Source organism: Carcharodon carcharias, chromosome 21, assembly GCF_017639515.1.
Source record: "Carcharodon carcharias isolate sCarCar2 chromosome 21, sCarCar2.pri, whole genome shotgun sequence".
NCBI classification, from domain to species: Eukaryota; Metazoa; Chordata; class Chondrichthyes; order Lamniformes; family Lamnidae; genus Carcharodon; species Carcharodon carcharias.
Genome location: NC_054487.1, coordinates 10,618,075 through 10,636,625, shown reverse-complemented (window position 1 = coordinate 10,636,625; position 18,551 = coordinate 10,618,075). Strand labels below are relative to the sequence as shown.

Below are 18,551 nucleotides of genomic sequence, written 5' to 3'. Positions count from 1 at the left end.
GTTCATGAAAGATTTTAGTAATCTACTACTTTCTGATACATAACTCCAAGACAAGGTCGAACTGGTACAAAACTATAATGACGCTTATGGAGAGTGATTTACAAGCACAATCTAATGAAGGGTTTGAAGTGAACCCGATAGGGTAAATAGAAGTGTTTCCGAACCTCTCCTAGAGAACCTTGCTTTATTTAAAAGTCACAATCCATTGTCCTAACCATACTCACTGGAGGTAAATGTTTCTCTCTATCCACCCTATCAATTCCTTTCAATTCTAAAAAAAAACAATCAAATCACCCAATAACCTTCAATATTCCAGGGAGTGCAAGCCTAATTTACGTGACCTCTCCTCATAATTCAAACTTTGAAACCCTAATAACATTCCAATGAATCTGCTATACTGCTGCCAGTATAGAAAGTGCAGTACTGTATAAAGTACACCATGAATGGTCTAACCAGCAGTAACAAAACTTTGTTTTATATTTCTAACCCACCAGTTCACCAGGCTAACATTCCATTTTTGTTTATTTCAACAAAAACAATTGAACTTGAATTAGAGTTTCAGCTCTTTTTTTTCCTCTACCGCCTCTGTTGACACTCATCAGTGCTTCATTTCAAAGCTTCCTTCACCTTTCTTCATATCTCATTCCTCCAATGTTGGCGATCAAGTCCCCAGTTTCTTCTCTTCAATATCTCCAGGGTTTGAGCATCGCCCCCAGTGTCTTGTTGATGCACAGGCTCGAGGTGCTGTCTGACAAGAGCATTCTGTGCATTTTAAGTATCCCATTAGAGAAAGGTAATTATTTCTACAGGATTGGACATTAAAGCTGCGAAGTGGGGAACCCAAAGCTAATGGATCTCACGTGGAACAACCTGTGCTCTAACATTGACCCAGAACTTCAGTTTCCCAGGGGGTCGTACCCTGGAGATGCCCCAGAAGATGTACTGGGGTCCCCTTGGAAGTCACCAGGCAAGGACTGTGTGAGAATTGCCAGGGAATTTTAAGCTGCCGCTGGGCAAGTACCCTGCACCTGGAACCATCTGATACTCTAACTTAAATCGGCGACTTTGGATGGTTCCAACTCCCTTCAGAGAATAGTTACCCAGGAAAAGTTAGACGAATTAAAACCACTTCTAACTTCTGGGTAACTATAGTACTGAACCCACAAGCCCCCATGACTGCACACCCACTGCACTCCTGAGTCCTCGACACCCCTCTCCCACCCTGACCGCCTTCCCAACTCTGCTCCCCCAACCCCATCGTACCCACTTACCTGACGCACCTTCTTCTCCTGTCAAAGTGGTTGGGACCTTTAAACGTAAAGATTTACGGCAGTCCATACCATAAAAAGGGGGTGTGGCTTCACTTGCCGTGACACTGTGGCCCTGCCCTGGGAGGACTCCGGAGCTGCACGTTTCTCACCAGGCCCAGGATGGAAATCCAGGTGAGAAAGGCGCAGCTCCTGCCTTGGGGAAGTGAAAAGGAGCAGAGTGGCAATCCGACGATGATTGCCACTTCATGGAAGTTCTGGGCCATCAAGTTAGATTCATGATCCAGAATGGTGAAGCCTTTCCAAGGAAGATCTTGTGTCCTGAAAAAATAACTAAGTGAAAGGTGTGGTAAATCAATAATATTTTCAGGTCAGTGGTCACAGTATTCAAAATTTGCCTCTTCTCTCCAAGGGACCTTAGATGTGGCAAGCATGTTCTTTCTCGATAGATCAACTTCAGCCACCCAACTTCACCACATTCCTCAGATCTTTCCCTCACCATCTCTTCCCCCTCATCTACCCACCTTCTAGCTGCACCCCTCCTGCCCTTCTTCCCTCCAGAAACACAACTGATTGCCCCCTGAACCCATTTATACAAATTAGGGAGATAGCGACACCGCATCCATGTCAGAGGTCAGCACCTTTGCCACAAATTGCGAGAAATGGGTCATGGGACAAGAGCGTCCAGCATTAACTCAGCCACACCAAGTCCTGTTCATCCATCACCCCTGTGCTCAGTTACCCACGTTGAATTCTGGTCCTCCAAAGCCTTGATTTTAAAATTCTCATCCCTGTGCTCAAATCTTTATAGTGTAAAAACATAGGAGCTACAAGAGGTAATTTTCAGAGAAGCATTAGCTAAGTGGTTAAAATAGAATATGGCTACAGCACAGAAGAAGGCCATTCACCCCATCGTGTCCATGCCTGCTCTCTGCAAGAGCAACTCATCTAGTGCCACACCCCAGTGTTTTGCCCATAGCCCTGCAGATATTTTTTCTTCAGATAATGATCCAGTTCTATTTTTATAACCAAGATGAACCTGTCTCCACCGCACTCTCAGGCAATTCCAAATCCTAATCACTCTGTGCTCAAACATGTTTTTCCTCATGTTGCCATTGCTTCTATTGCCAGTCACCTTTAATCAGTGTCCTCTGGTTCTCGACCCTTCCACCCATTGGAACAGTTTCTTGCCATCTACTCTCATAAGGAGAACAGCCCAAACTTCTCCAATCTATTTACATAACTGAATTTCCTCACTCTGGAAGCATTCTCATGACTATTTTCTGCACCCTCTTTAATGTTTTCATATTCTTCCCAAAGGATGGTGCCAAGAACTGGACACAATATTAAAACAAAAAAGGCAATTGAGAGCAAGGAGTTCTCCTGTAAACCTGACACAGCATCTGCAGTGTCTCTCAATGGGATTAAGATCTTTCACCTGAACAATTAAACATAGATATTTAGAAAAGCCATCTTGCTTTGTAAAGGGTATTCAGTCTAAGAAAGCCTCTGTGTAGGATAACCTGGGCCTTGCCTGGTATACATCTTTTCAGCCCCTCATCTTTTAGATGAGACATAAAACTGAGGCCCTGTCTGCCTACTCAGATGGATGTAAAAATTCCCATGGCATTATTTGAAGAAGAGCAGGGAGTTTTCCCAGTCTCCTGGAATTTTCCCAGTATCCTGGACAATGTTTCTCCATCAACCTTAAACACTAAAAATACCCAGTTTAGCTAGTCATTCACTCAGTGGGGACCTTGCTGTGCACACATTGGCTTCTATGTTTACACTGACTGTTCTTCGAAAACAATCCACTGCCCACCAAGTGTTTTTGGAATACAAATGTTAGCTTGTTCTTTAACTTATCTCTTTCTCCTACTCTATCCCAGCAAATATTATTCAACTATTTATCTCTTAATTCTGTTGTAACTATCACACCCTCCTTAAGCACAGCTATTGCCCTTGCGGTTACATATGAGATCGGAACCCTAAAGTTAATGTCATCCTTGTTACTCGCAGTTATTGAGAACTGTCTGGATTACACTTTCACATGGTGTTTTGGCTGCTACTTGAAAGAGTTTTCAAGATGCTGAGATGTTGCAAATGTGATTTTATTTCTCACTCTGCTGTTTCAGAGCCCACCAAAATCACCCTTGAGCCATCGAGCATTGATATCACCATGGGAGAAAATGGCACCATGGAGTGCCATGCATCCCATGATACCACACTGGACCTTACATTTATCTGGTCAACTAATGGCTATCCTATTGACTTTGAGAAAGAGAAAGACTACATGGAACGCAATGTACTGGTAAGTGAGCTGAGGTCATGATCAATAAAATGCCCATGGCTAATGCATGCCTGAACTCTTTACACTTAAGAAACTTTCTCATCACAAGTTAGAACCATAATTGAAGATCAGATCATCTACCTGGCATCCAGTGTCAGAACATGGCACGTTTATGTTTGAGCAATTGCAATTAGGATTTAATGAACCCATAGTCAGTGTCAGCTGGACTGTTTTTTGATTGGCTGAAGGAATCGGAGAAAAATTTTCGGAAGCTTCTTCATTCCATATTTGCCATAGGATTTGTTTTCTATTTCTTTAGTTGCCTCTCCCAGGTAATTATATAGTTACTGGAGGATGTCTGGTCAGAGGATGTTCCAAACATCATGAGTTTGGGTCAAACTTTGTGAACCAATTCCTATTTTTCTGCCTATATGTCCATAGGCCATAATGGGCAAGAAATTATTTTGTGGCCGTTAACTGCTGTGTTTCCTCTTGTCATCAATGTTTGGTCCTGTTTTTACCTCTTCCAATTTACACATACCTCGACACTTCCTTTGTGCCCACTGCTGTTTCTGTTGCTTTGGATGGATAATCGGGGCCGGGGGTGGGGTGGGAATTTTCCCAGGCAAGGGGAGGCAGGTTTGGGTGGCTGCGGGGAGTTAAATTCTCTTAAAAACAGCACAGGGTCTCCTCTCTGTTCCTGTGGTTGCTGCAGCCTCAAAAACCCATTGACCCATTGTAACACATGCCAGGGTCCCTTTATTTAGAAGTCCTTCCTTTGACAGATTGGGCGTGACCTCCTGCCTGTCCTCGCTGATTGGCGGTGAATCCAGAGGTGGGATACTAACACTGTGCCATCAGCAAGACCCGCTGCAGCTGTCAACGTCTCCACGCGCTGCAGGTCCCATTTTTTCGCCAGCAACTATCGTTTGAGAATTCCGCCCGTGATGTGAGTGTAGCTCTGAGTGAGCTGTAATGTTGCAGTGGTGCAACTGCTGGATAGGCCCTACCATCCATAACTAACCTTTCACAGCTTGTTCTGTTCACGAGTCTCCATTCCCATATAGACCAGTGGGTCTTGTATTACTGGTGAACTATGTGGCCAATTGAAAGGGGATCTGTATCTGATCCCTTTCAGTGTAGGGGAGGAAAATGTGACATGTGGGATTAGTTTGCTGGTGTGAGAAGGTAATTTATGCTTGCACAATTTAGTTTATTTGTTTTGTTTGAAGTACAAAATATCTGTGGCTCTCTCCATCCCCAGTCTCCGTCTGCAACCACCGTTACATTTTTTAAAATTTGTTCATGGGATGTGGGATTTGATGGCTGGTGGGGTGGGGGGGGGGGGAGCAGCATTTATTTCCCTTCCCTAGTTGCCTCTGAGAAGGTGGTGGTGAGCTGCCTCAGGAAGGGAGTTCCAGGATTTTGACCCAGTGACAGTGAAGGAACGGCGATATATTTCCAAGTCAAGATGGCGAGTGACTTGGAGGGGAACTTCCAGGTGGTGTTGTTTCCATCTATCTGCTGTTCTTGTCCTTCTAGCTGGTAGTGATTATGGGTTTGGAAGGTGCTGCCTAAGGAGCCTTGGTGAAGTCCTGCAGTGTATCTTGTAGATGGTACACATTGCTGCTACTGTGCTTCGGTGATAGAGGGAGTCAATGTTTGTGGATGGGGTGCCAATCAAGCGGGTTGCTTTGTCCTGGACAGTGTCAAGCTTCTTGAGTGTTGTTGGAGCTGTACTCATCCAGGCAACTGGAGAGTATTCCATCATACTCCTGACTTGTGCCTTGTAGATGGTGGACAGGCTTTGGGGAGTCAGGAGATGTGTTACTTGCCACAGGATTCCCAGCCTCTGACCTGTTCTTGTAGCCACAGTATTTATATGGCCATTCCAGTTCAGCTTCTGTTCAGTTCATCTCCTTTATGCTTTACTCACAGTGATTTGTTGTGTACGTTTGATAATGGTAGAGTCATCATACCATGTTATTATTCTACTGTTGCATTGAGCTATGTGAAACTGGCCTACCAACATTCGCAGGAAAAGGCCAGCTGGTCTAGCAAACCTGCTCCTTGAAGGCCATAATTCCTTTTACAGGCGTACGCCTGGCACTTGGTTTGGTGGGGCAGAGGGTCCGGGAGCTTGGCACCATGGACAGGGCCCTTTGATTTGGCTCTGCTGTGGAAGGGAAGTCCAGGCTTTGGAATGGCGTGAAGGTTGGGTTTGGTTGAACGGTGAATGAGGGGGGCCGTGCATCCATGGCATCAGGAGTTGGAGAACGTCCCAAGCCTGACAGCGCTGGCGAATGGCTCGATTTCACAACAGTGCTGGAGCTGCTGCAAAGCTTTTGACGACCTCTTCAGGCGAGGAAAGGTGCAATGGAGAGAAAAGAGGGATTCTGCCTCTATGGGTGTGTTTTTATTTCCCATAAAATATTACACGTCAACGAATGCACACCGTGTTCACAATAGCACCCGTTTAAAGGTGGAACTTGCTGTTGTGCTCGTTTATCCCCGCAACCCCCCCTAGGCTGATCTGTGCTTTTCTAATGTCTGTTTTCCCCTTTTCTGAACTCTGTTGGGCAACTTCCAAATGAATCTTGGAAGAAATTTTGGGATAAAACTTCAGCGATAGAGTTTGTGGTATCTCAGTCGAACTTCGGTGGGGGGGAGGGGACCCCAGGAGAAATGGCGGTAGTGAGGTGACAGCAAGAGATTGGAAGGGCACAGCCTGTTTCCCTCCGATTGCTGTCCATCCACACTAAGGCCAGAATATTGTCGTTGGCGTGTAGGGGGGTGAGCCTAACCCGCTGACGCGCAAAATGGCGCGCGATGGCTTTGAGCGTGTGTCCCAACATCGTCACGTGTCATCTCGATATTTCATTCGGCAGCCGCACGCTGAAAGTGGCTGTGCCCCCCACCGAACTGTCAAAGGCCTATTAAGGCCATTGGGAAAGTAATTCAGCTAATTAACAGCGCTGCCTGACCAGCCTTGAGGCTGGCGGAGGGGCAGGCGCAGAGCGCAAGTGGCCTTCAGGAAACCCCATCCACGGGCGGGATGAGGCTTCCTGAACGGTTAATAAAATCAATAAATAAATTTTGCCAAATTGACAAACATGTCACAGCTCGCGTGAAACGATCACATGAGGGGACGTGTCGAAATACTTTTTCTCTTTCCGTATTAAAAAATTCCGATATGTACTTAATCTCCCTGAGGCTGCTCCCTGCCTCAAGGAGATTGCTGCGCTCTATCGCGCCCGCACAGGTAGCGCTGAGCACTACGAAGCACGTTTTAAGGCCCGCCCACGTAAAAAGGGCGCGCACAGCCGATTGCGGGCGCCGATCGGCTCCGTGGGCAGTGATCGGTTCCATGCCCGCCCGACATAGGTAAGTTTCTGGCCTAAATGTTCTTATTTGAAAGTCAGCTCACTTCCTGTGAGAGGACACTGCCATCAGTGAATAAACTGCGGAACACAAGGGTGAAAGGAAACGTGTAGTTGGTTGGATCCAAGAACAGTTGTGATTAAAATAGAAATCCAAACCCTGTATTTCTCCTTGTTTCATCTGACCTGTTAATCGAATAGATGAGATCTGTGCCTCTCTGAACAGCGTGTTGCAGTTTGGTTTCCTTACCCAGTGAAGAAGCAAATAGGAGCTACTAGTGACCTGGCAGATCCCTAGTCACTGTGTAAAAAATATACATACAAGCAGAAGACTTGTAGATGCCAATAATAACAGCAACATGAACTTGTAATAAAACATTTGCATTATAAAGCACCTAAGGAAATATTCGGGCAGATGACCAAAAGTTTGCTCGAAGAGATTAGTTTTAAGGAGCATCTTAAAGAAGCAAAGAGAGGTGGGGAGGTTTAGGAAGGGTATTCCAGAGCTTAAGACCTAGGCAGCTGAAGGACAACTACCAGTGGGGAGGAATGTAAGGCTGGAGCAGATTACGGAGGTAGAGATGGGTGAGGCTGTGGAAGGATCTGAAAACAAGGATGAGTGTTTAAATATCAAATCTTTGCTTGATCAGGAGCCAGTGTTGGTCAGCGAGCACTGGGGTGATGGGTGAATGAGACTGGGTGAGAGTTAGGACCGTGGGCGGTAGAGTTTTGGATAATCTCAAATTTACGGAAGGAGGCATGTGAGAATTTGGCCAGGAGGACATTGGAACAGTCAAAGTAACAAAGACGTGAATGAGAGTTTCAACAGTAGATGAGCAGTGCTGAAGACGGAGTTGGGTAACGTTATAGTGGTGAATAAGCATTTAAATAATAAAGAGGTGGTAAGAGGAGGAGTGGGGCCGATGAGGGACCAAAAAGGAGATTTAGCATGGAGGCTGGGAGCTTGCTGAGGTATTAAATAAATACTTTGCACCTGTCCTTTCCAAGGAAGAAGGTGCTGTTCAGTTCATGGTGCAAGAGGAGGTAATTCAGACACTAGACAGGTTTATAAATTGATAAGGAAAACATACAGACAGATAGGCTGCCTGTACTTAAAGTTAGTAAGACACCAGGACTGGATGAGATATATCCAATAATACCGAGGGAAGTGAGAGTGGAAAATGTGGAGTCACTGTCTATAATTTTCTAGTCTTACGTAGATCCGGGTGGTACCAGAGGACTGAAGAATTGCAAATCTTACAAAGGTTGTACAGACAAGGCTAAGATAAGCCCGGCAACTAGAGGACTGTCAATTTAACTTCTGTGTTAAGGAATCTTCTAGAAATGATAATTTGGGACAAAATTAATACAGTGAAGTCCCGCCGTTCGTGGGGTTTACTTTCTGCAAAATCCTGCAAAGCGCAAAATCAAGAACGGTGAGCATACTTTATAATGGAGGTGAATTAGATAGGTTCCAGCCATCGCAAAATTAATTACCTGCTGTACATCGGAGCTTTGCTCTCCCAGACATGGAAACCTCTCCAACTCTTTACCTATCTCTCCTGAGCAGTGACATCCTCAAATTTATACCCCAAACGTAAAAAAAAGCATGTCCTTGAATACAGTCATCATAAAGAAAGATTCCATTACCACAACATGCAAGTCTTAACTTTCCCCAGGATATAATTAATCTGCAACGCCAGCATGTTATTTAGCAGCAAAAACAGAAAAATGCTGGAAAAACATAGCAGGTATGGCAACATCTGTGGAGAGGAACAGAGTTAACATTTCAAGTCTGTCTGACTTTTCTTCAGAGCGAAAGCTTTTAGCTCTGAAGAAGAATGATACAGAATTGGTTCTGTCAAAATCTTAGATGATTTTAAAGATCTCTACTAGATCACCCCTCAAGAAAAAAGAGACCCAGCTCCTGTTCACCCTTTCCTGATAGGTATAACCTTACATATCTGATATCATCCTTGCAAATCTTGTTTTTCATTCTCTCCGGTGCTTCCATATTCTTCATATAACATGGTGACCAGAACTGTGCACAGGCCTCAAAGTGTATTCTAACCAAAGTTTGATACAAGTTTAGCACTAATTCCCAACTTTTCAATTCTAACTCTCTAGAAATAAGCCCTCGTGCCCGGCTTGCTTTTGTTATGTCCAAATCAATCTGCGTCTCTTAGCTTCTATTAATTTGTATATTTGTGCTTCTCGATCCCTTTGTTCTTCAACCCAATTAGATTCTGATTTTACCAGTTGTCTGTGGCCTACTTTACTTACAAAAATGTATTTATCTGTGTTGAAATTCATTTGCTAATCCTGCAAGTTAATTTTTTGACCTCAGTGTATTTCGGCACTGCTCATACCTTGCCAGAGGATAGTGAAACATGAAGTTCAGTGTTGGCTTGTTGGGGTGTGGAATGTTTCTTTCCGTGTTAGACTTCAGTGAATAAGTTGGGTTTTTGAAGGGTTAAATCTTTTTTTCAGTGCCGGCCCACAAATTACCAAGTTTACCCCATTGGGCCCTGGGATCTCCTTGGGCCCCCAAGGCTTTGTCACTACTATGGGCATTTTAATTAAGCCAGTAGTAATCCCCAACTGGTCCCCGCCACTCTGTATTAAACCATGGGAGCACATTTGCGCAAATCTGTATGCACAAACATGAAAAAAAAAGGATGTCCCCTTTTGAAATGAAAGCGGATTTGTAGAGCCTTCACTTTCACTGGTGCGAACGTTGACCCCTGGGCAGAGTGCCTGTCGAGGTCCCACTGATGGGATGGTTACTCGGGGCCACTCACTCCTGGTTGTGGACACAGCGCTGATACCTTGTACTATGCTCAGTTTTGGTCCACAGCGTTTGATTTAGACAGTATGTCTCGAAAAGGACCATCACCAAGTGTGAAGAGGACGAACTGAGAGTAAAACCTGGAGAAGCTGAAGCTTTTGATTATCTGGATCGGCTGTAGTTAAGTGGAACCTCAATATTTGAATGGAACTGGTAAAGATAAACCCAGATTATTATTTCAAACTATACAAAAGAAAATAGGACCAGATGGCGTAAGTAGAAATTAATGAAAAGTAATTTACAGCAGATACTGGGATAAACTCCAATACTCCTCATTTTCGGACATCTAGAATGTTCCATCAAGTTTAAAGGCAAAAATACCGATTTATAAAAAAAGATTTGATTATGGATTGTAGAGGATCTTCTCATCCTTAAATTCTCCAATACTCTTAGACAGTCTTTGTCAGCTAAAGGTGTCCTTGATGCAGCTCCAGCATGGTTTTACCACCGATTGTAGATCTCTGTTTGACCAGCGGGGGGCAGTTTAACATCATATTTTAAAGAAGGTCCATAGAGAGCTTGTTGCTACAGAAATGGTTCTTTTGCAAAGCAGCTTATTACGATTGTTACCCTCACTGTAACACTGTCCCCGCACCATCAGCCTGTCTTAGCCCTTATTAAAGGAGCAGGCACCAGCATGTCGAAATATCTCCAAGGGACCCTATTGGTACTATATAGGTGGTAAGTCTGCTGTCCTTTCTCGGATGCTGTCATCTTCTTCTCCTCCTTTTGCGAGCTGGCAAAAGACATTCGGATGTATTTATAAACTACCCCTGTATGTATGCGGGTCCTGTTCTCAAACACGTCCGGAGACTGAGCTTTGCTTAGGGAGTATGTCTGAGATTACTGTTCAGGAACTGGCTTCGTTCCCTGGCTGGTTCTTAGCTCCGCCTTCCCACATAGTTGCTCCTTTGACCGTCTCTGATTCCCTGACATTCACTTGTGCGCTTTCCACCCCTGGATAACAGTTGGGAGCTGATCCTATCCCCCTTTCTTGTATCCCGGGGCAACAAATAATGTTGCTCAGTTGCTGGGCCTGTTAAGGTGCCAGATCAGGCGATGCCTCTTTACCCCCCACCCCCCAGCCATCAGAGAGCTGAGGGAATGTCGTGGCCCCTTGAAGGATGAGGTAGGCCCTCCACCAAAAGCAGTGAAGCAGGAAAATGGACTCTGATTCCTCCTTTCATGCTTTTTCTCGGGAACTCCTAGAAGAATGTGAATTGAGTCCAGCAAACGCAGCCAGATCTGGGAAGAGGTATGTCTGTCTCCCCCCAGATACCACAAGGAACAACACAAGATTTCATAGACAATGGATGATATCTGTGGCTTTTAATATGTTTAGAAATAAATCGTTTTGCTGCAAGGTGACAGTCAGTTCATGCAAAATGATGGCATCACCACAAAACTACTGCAAGGATCCAGAATCAGACCTCCCCTCCCCCACCCCCGCGCTACTGCACCCTCGCATGTTCTGCAGGCGCTGGGAAGACTGACACATACAGTCAGTCCAGGAGCGGTATTTGCACATCTGGCCTTGCCTCCACAGACGTTTCAAAATCCATCTCCCTCCCTCAGTAACTGCGATGTCACCGAGCTGCTCCCTCAGTATTTTATTATAGTTGTCCCAGAAGCAGGGAAATCAGATGGATTGGAGTTGTAGCAAGTGGTTTGTCCTGTTGATGATGAGGGCCAGTCAGCGTCTACTTTGGAAGCATCAACACTTCCCATGTTTGGCTTCAAACAAAGCTTGTTCATGTGAAAGTTTTTCTGCTCAGTTTACCACACCCCCACCCCCCACTTTGGCAGTTTGACATGCGCATCATTTGGTCTAATTTAGGTTTGTCAGGAGCACAATATCATAGCTTTATTTTAATCATTAGCTGATTGGAAATGAAACTAAACTGACCAAGATTTGGTACACATACATGGATACACACACACACACACTCTCTCTCTCTCACACACACAGACACACACACACACACACACACATTCTCACTCTCTCACACACAAACACACACACACACTCTCTCTCACACACACACTCTCTCTCACACACACTCACACACACACACACACACACACTCACACACACACACACTCTCTCATACACACGCACACACTCTCTCTCTCACACACACACACTCTCTCTGACACACACACACATTCTCACTCACACACATGCACACACACACACATTCTCACTCACACACTCACACACACATTCTCACTCTCTCACACACACACACATACACACACACACACACACACACACATTCTCACTCACACACACACACACACACACACATTCTCACTCTCTCACACACACACTCACACACACATTCTCACTCTCTCACACACACACACACACACATTCTCACTCACACACATTCTCACTCACACACACACACACATTCTCACTCTCTCACACACACACACACACACACACACACACACACACATTCTCACTCACACACACACACACACACACATTCTCACTCACACACACAGACACACACACACACACACACACATTCTCACTCTCTCTCACACACACACTCACATACATGCTCATTCTCGCACACGCTGACTCACACACTCACTCACTTTCCCACACGCACACATACATCAGTAAAGTAATGGAAGGGATCATCAACTGTGCTATCAAGCGGCACTTGCTTAGCAATAACCTGCCAACTGATGCCCAGTTTGGGTTCCGTCAGGGCTAATCAGCTTCTGACCTCATTACAGCCTCGGTTCAAACATGGACAGAAGAGCTGACCTTCCGAGGTGAGGTGAGAGTGACTGCTTTTGACATCAAGACAGCATTTGACCGAGTGTGGCATCAAGGAGCCCTAGCAAAACTGGCGTCAATGGGAATCAGGGGAAAACTCTCTGCTGGTCGGAGTCATACCTAGCGCAAAGCAAGATGGTTGTGGTTGTAGGAGGTCAATCATCTCAGTTCCAGGACATCACTGCAGGAGTTCCTCAGGGTAGTGTCCTCGGCCCAACCATCTTCAGCTGCTTCATCAATGACCTTCAGTGCATCATAAGGTCAGAAGTGGGGATGTTCGCTGATGATTGCAAAATATTCAGCAGCATTCGTGACTCCTCAGATACTGAAGCAGTCCATGTACAAATGCAGCAAGAACTGGACAATATCCAGGCTTGGGGCTGACAAGTGGCAAGTTACATTCGTGCCACACAAGTGTCAGGCAATGACCATCTCCAACAAGAGAGAATCCAACCATCACCCCTTGACATTCAATGGCATTACCATCGCTGAATCCCCCACTATCAACATCCTGGGGGTTACCATTGACCAGAAACTGAACTTGACTAGCCATATAGGTACTGTGGCTACAAGACCAGATCAGAGGTTAGGAATCCTGCAATGAGTAACTCACCTCCTGATGCCCCAAAGCCTGTCCACCATCTACAAGGCACAAGTCAGGAGTATGATGGAATACTCCCCAATTGCCTGGATGAGTGCAGCTTTAACAACACTCAAGAAGCTTGAAACTGTCCAGGACAAAGCAGCCCGCTTGATTGGCACCACATCCAAAAACATTCACTCCCTCCAACACCGAGGCACAGTAACAGCAGTGTGTACCATCTGCATGATGCACTGCAGGAATTCTCCAAGGCTCCTTCCAAACCCACAGCCGCTACCATCTAGAAGGACAGGGCAGCAGATAGATGGAAACACCATCACCTGGAAGTTCCCCTCCAAATCACTCACCATCCTGACTTGGAAATATATCGCCATTCCTTCACTGTCGCTGGGTCAAAATCCTGGAACTCCCTCCCTAACAGCACTGTGGGTGTACCTACACTACAGTGACTGCTGTGGTTCAAGAAGGCAGCTCACCACCACCTTCTCAAGGGCAATTAGGGATGGGCAATAAATGCTGGCCCAGCCTGGGAAGCCCACATCCCGTGACTGAATAAAAAAAACTTTCATTTTTACACACATTTGCTCTCACACACACTCACACTTTCTCTCCCACTCTCTCTTTATCTCTCTGTCTCTTACACACACACATACACACTCACACTCTGTCTCCCACTCTTTACCTCTCTCTCTCTCTCTCTTACACACACACACACACACTCATGGTGAATTGTGTGCCAGAAGATTTCAAATTTCTGTAATTAGATTAAAAGTAATTTTCTATTCACTTTAATGGAATACTCAACACCTCTGTTTTGAATCTAGTTGGCTCACTAACCTTTTTATCCTCTCTCTCTGGTGTTTCCTCCCCATTTACTCTGCTCTTCCTTTGCCTTGATTAGGTATTGTTCCAAAGGCATCAGTTACCCTCAGGCCACTGTTCATGTTTGCCTCTTTACTGAGAGTGCTACCTGTGAAACGTACTTCAGTTCAGTACCACCTTGGTCTCATTGGAATTGTTACATGACAACATTGATGACCTTTTTTTAAAAAAACACTTTATTGGCATTTTAGGGTGTTCTGAAATTGTGAAAGATGATATATAAATACATGCTATTTATTTTCTCTGATGGGCTAGAAGATCAGCCCCACAGTCTCCACCTTAGTCCAGTTGCTTTACAGCTAGCAACACCTGATTTACAATGTCATTATTTGTTCTGTCAATCAGGGCTCCCAGGACACAGCAGTTGGTGCTGTCCCCATGTATTTTAAGAAGTATTGGTGATTGCTTAGCCTCTACATCAGATGCTCTGTTCTGGCAATCTGTAGAATAAGTTCATAGACCCCACACTTTTGAAGGTCAAAGGGAACGTAGGCTAGAGTAGACACAGCCACCATTATAGTACTGAACTTATTAACCTGTGCTCCCTGGGTGTACCTTGTTGCTGGCAGCACATGATCAGTGTTTTTACCCTAATTGAGTCAAGGAAGAGCTAGCATTTACTTTAATCTGTTCATTCCCCGAATGTGGATATTGCCAACGTTTATTGTCCATCCCTAGGTGCCCTTGAGAAGGTGGTGGCGAGCTGCCTTCTTGAACCACTGCTGTCCCTGTGGTGAAGCTGCCCTTACAAATGCTATTAGGTAGGGAGTCCTAGGATTTTGACCTAGAGATCATGAAGGAATAGTGTCACATTTTCAATCTGATACACCTTCCACATCATCAGGATATACTAAAATGCTTCACGTGGGATCTTTCTCATCCAGCTGAGCGGGAAGCAGTGAACCATGATATGTTTAAGGTGTAGATGGAGCAGCGATTACTGACAGGATGTATGCACTGCAATGCCTTACTGGTGTTCTTCCACTCTGTTAATAGCAGAGTATAAATGTCATGATTCACAGCTCTGTACATAGCAATGCTGATTATTTGTTAGAATTTTCACAAGATAGCTGGTCACGAGAAGTCACCTCAATGCATATTGTGTGTGTGTGTTTCATCTCCTTTTCTAAGTAAACAAAAATAAGATCCTGGTTGTTTGTATTACAGTAGCAAGGTTAAGACCATGGCCAGAATTTTCTGGCTGACGTGTGGGTGGTGGGCCCCGCACATCAGTGTTTAAAATGTTGGGCTGACGTTGGGCGAGCGTCCCGACATCAGCGCGCGGCTTTGCGATATTTAGCTGGGCGGGCGCGCAATGAAGCTCGACGTGGACCCACCATTAATTAAAGGCCTTGTTAAGGCCCTTAACTCGGCAATCGGTGCCGATTTTGAGGAGCCCGTGTGATCTTCTCCATGCACGGGCCCAATGGGCAGGCAGGTAACTGATTTTTAACAAACCTCATCCACGGGCAGGATATGTGGGCTCAAAGGGGTTGTTCATGCTTTTTCTGAAGTATTTATTGCAGAAAGTGTTTTAAACTTGCCTGTGTGATTGGTAGCAGTTCAGATCGATTTCCAATAGCTTTCTCTGCACTTTGAAGCTTCAGCTCACCAGTCTGCAGACAGTAATCTTTATCGGGCCTGCAGCTTTCCTGAGGCCTCCCTTTAGCCTGGGAATGGGTTCTGACATCTCCACTGGAGGCAGCTCCCCTGAGGAGGAAGGGAGGGATAGAATAAGGAGGAGGCCAGGAGTGGATAATTAGCCTCCAGGGGAGCCACCTTTGGGAGGACAGGTGCAGGCACAAGGGGCGCAGGGCCAAGAGGTTGTCCAAAGTGGAAGGGGCTGCAGAAGATGCCACTATCCTGCTGCCAGGGTTTACAGGCGGTGAAGCAGCTACCTCAATATGTCTGAGGTGCAGTGCCAAAGGAGGCTCCAACTCTCAAGGGAGACAGTCAACTATATCTGTCAGATGATTGGGCCTGAGATCTCCCCTAACTGTGTAGGTGGACACCCCATGCCAGTGACTCTGAAGCTCACAGTTGCCCTCAAATTCTATGCCTCTGGCTCCTTCCAGGGCTCGGTGGGTGATCTTTGTGGTGTCTCCCAATCAGCTGTCCACACTTGTGTCAAGCAGGTTACTGATGCTCTGTTCAGATGGGCATTGACCTTCATCCACTTCCGCTGGGACCATGCAAGTCAGACACAGTGAGCCAGAGGCTGCGCGGCCATTGCTGGCTTCCCCCGTGTCCAGGGTGCTATAGACTGTACACATGTGGCCATCAAGGCGCCAGCAGGTGAGCCCGGTGCCTTCATCAATAGGAAGGGCTTCCACTCCATGAACGTACAGATAGTGTGTGACCACAGGATGCTGATTCTACAAGTCTGTGCAAGGCACCCAGGCAGCTCCCACGACGCCTACATCCTCAGACACTCCCAGGTGCCGGGGCTCTTCAGTGCTCCAGCCCGGCTGGATGGATGGCTGCTGGGTGACTAGGGCTATCCCTTCAGAAGGTGGCTCATGACGCCTCTCCACCATCCAAGAACAGAAGCTGAGCAGCGGTACAATAGGAGCCACGGCTCCACAAGGGCTGGTGGAGAGAGCCATCGATCTTCTCAAGATGCGCTTCCGATGCCTGGACCGTTCAGGGGGCTCACTCCAGTACCCCCCAGATCGTGTCTCGGTGGTAGTGGTAGTTTGCTGTGCTCTGCACAATCTTGCGCTGGAAATGGGGGACACAGTGGACGATGAAGACCTTGACACAGTGGATGAGGCTGCACATGATGAATCCAGCAGTGGCTCAGAGGATGAGGAAGCACAGGGCGATGATGAGGGGCAGCACACCGACCCGCTACTACACCAAGGAGGCAGGGACACCCGGGACACTTTACTCCAAAGAACCTTCAGCTAGCTCCACACACGTGGACCAGAAGGACCAGCATTGCCTGGCACTTCCACAAGTGGCATTTAGGTGCCACATCTTCCACCTCATCAGCTGCAACTAAGGGCTTAGTACAGAAACATCAATGTCCACCCAAACACTCATGATATGTCTGTGAAACATACAAATGCAGCACAAAGGAAACACCCTCAGCCATGGTCAGAAAACTGGACTTTATTCAGTCCAAAATAAACAACAAACATCACTTAGACGTACATAACGAAACATTCCCTAATCTAAGGCCAACACCAATCACCAGTGACAAACCCGTGGAGTGCATAACATGCCTTATGCTTATGTTTTCAGGTGCTGCATCTTGGTGCTGCCCCATCGCTGGGAGTGGTATCTGAGACAGCTGCTGACTCTGCTGTCCTGTTGGCCTCGATGCCTTGGTGGGCGTCCTCTGGCCCATGGAGCCTGTGCTGGCCCCGCCTGGGAGGGAGTGGCCAGTTCTAGAATTGGCACCTCCTCAGTTGTCGCAGCCTCAACGGATGCAACGGTTACTGACAGAGGGGTGGAGGAGCTGCTGCCCTCATCCGGAGCGCCCTGAGAGGTGCCCGCAGAGACGACAGGCAGCTGCTGCGCCAACGTGAGGTCACATTGGACCTCCCTGCTCACCGCAGATTCATGGGCACCGAGCGGCGACACTTGGTGCCCAGAACATCTCCCACATTGGGAATGACCACCCCTGGCCATCAGCGCTGTGAGGGCTAATGCAGGTCAGAGTGTTACCCAATCAGAAGAGTCTCAATCCAATTGAAGTCCCTCTCCATGAGAGTCGTCAATCTCTCAGTGGAGGAAGCCTGAAGCTCTGTCCTGAGGTTCATGCCATCACAAACACTCTGCCTGGACTCCTCCATTGCAGAGACCAAGCCTGCCTGGCTGAAATGATGTGCCGCAAGTTGCACATCTTGGCCCTCAGATGGGGGGGGGGGGGGGGGGGGGGGGGGGGGGGGGGGGGGGGGGGGGGGGGGGGGGGGTGGGGTGGGGGGGGGGGGGGGGGGGGGGGGGCTCCGGTCTTGTTGGCCATGGCCATGAGGTGGTGATGCTGAAATTAACAACAAGGACAGTGCATCAGTTAGCGTTCAGTCAGTAACACCTTTCATCCCTTTCCCCCCCAGCCTCATAAGTCGCTCACCCTTCAAGAACCTAAGGAGACGAACATTGGTGGGGTGGTAAATAGTCAAGAGGAGGCTCAAACATTACACGTGCATACAGACAGGCTGGTCATATGGCCTCAGGAATGCCACATAGAATGTTATGTGGACAAGTGTCTGGTTAACCACTTGGGCAAGACAAGCAAGGTACGGGAATACAGGAGTAAAGGTAGGACCGTGGGAAGTCACAGCGATTACAGGGACCTTGCTGGGCAGACCCGTTAAGGTAGCATAACAGGAACATAAGGCGTTTAACAAGGTCAAAGCCAGACTTGCCTTTATTATCCGAGGAATAGAATGTAGGAAAAGGGAGATCATGTTGCAAGTGCAGAAAACGCTGTTGAGGCCACAGCTACACTTCTGCGTTCAGTTGTGACCTGTGCTTCATGGG

At 46.7% G+C, this 18,551-nt stretch overlaps 1 protein-coding gene across 5 annotated transcripts in view; it reads left to right on the top strand.

The window, feature by feature from the left end:
• Positions 1-18,551, top strand: part of cntn1b (contactin 1b) — an 836,554-nt gene that overhangs the window by 412,032 nt on the left and 405,971 nt on the right. For all 5 annotated transcript variants that reach the window (XM_041216323.1, XM_041216321.1, XM_041216322.1 and 2 more), the window contains one exon: positions 3,404-3,579. In XM_041216323.1, the coding sequence (XP_041072257.1) occupies positions 3,404-3,579 (176 nt within the window). The remainder of the gene's footprint in view (positions 1-3,403; positions 3,580-18,551) is intronic.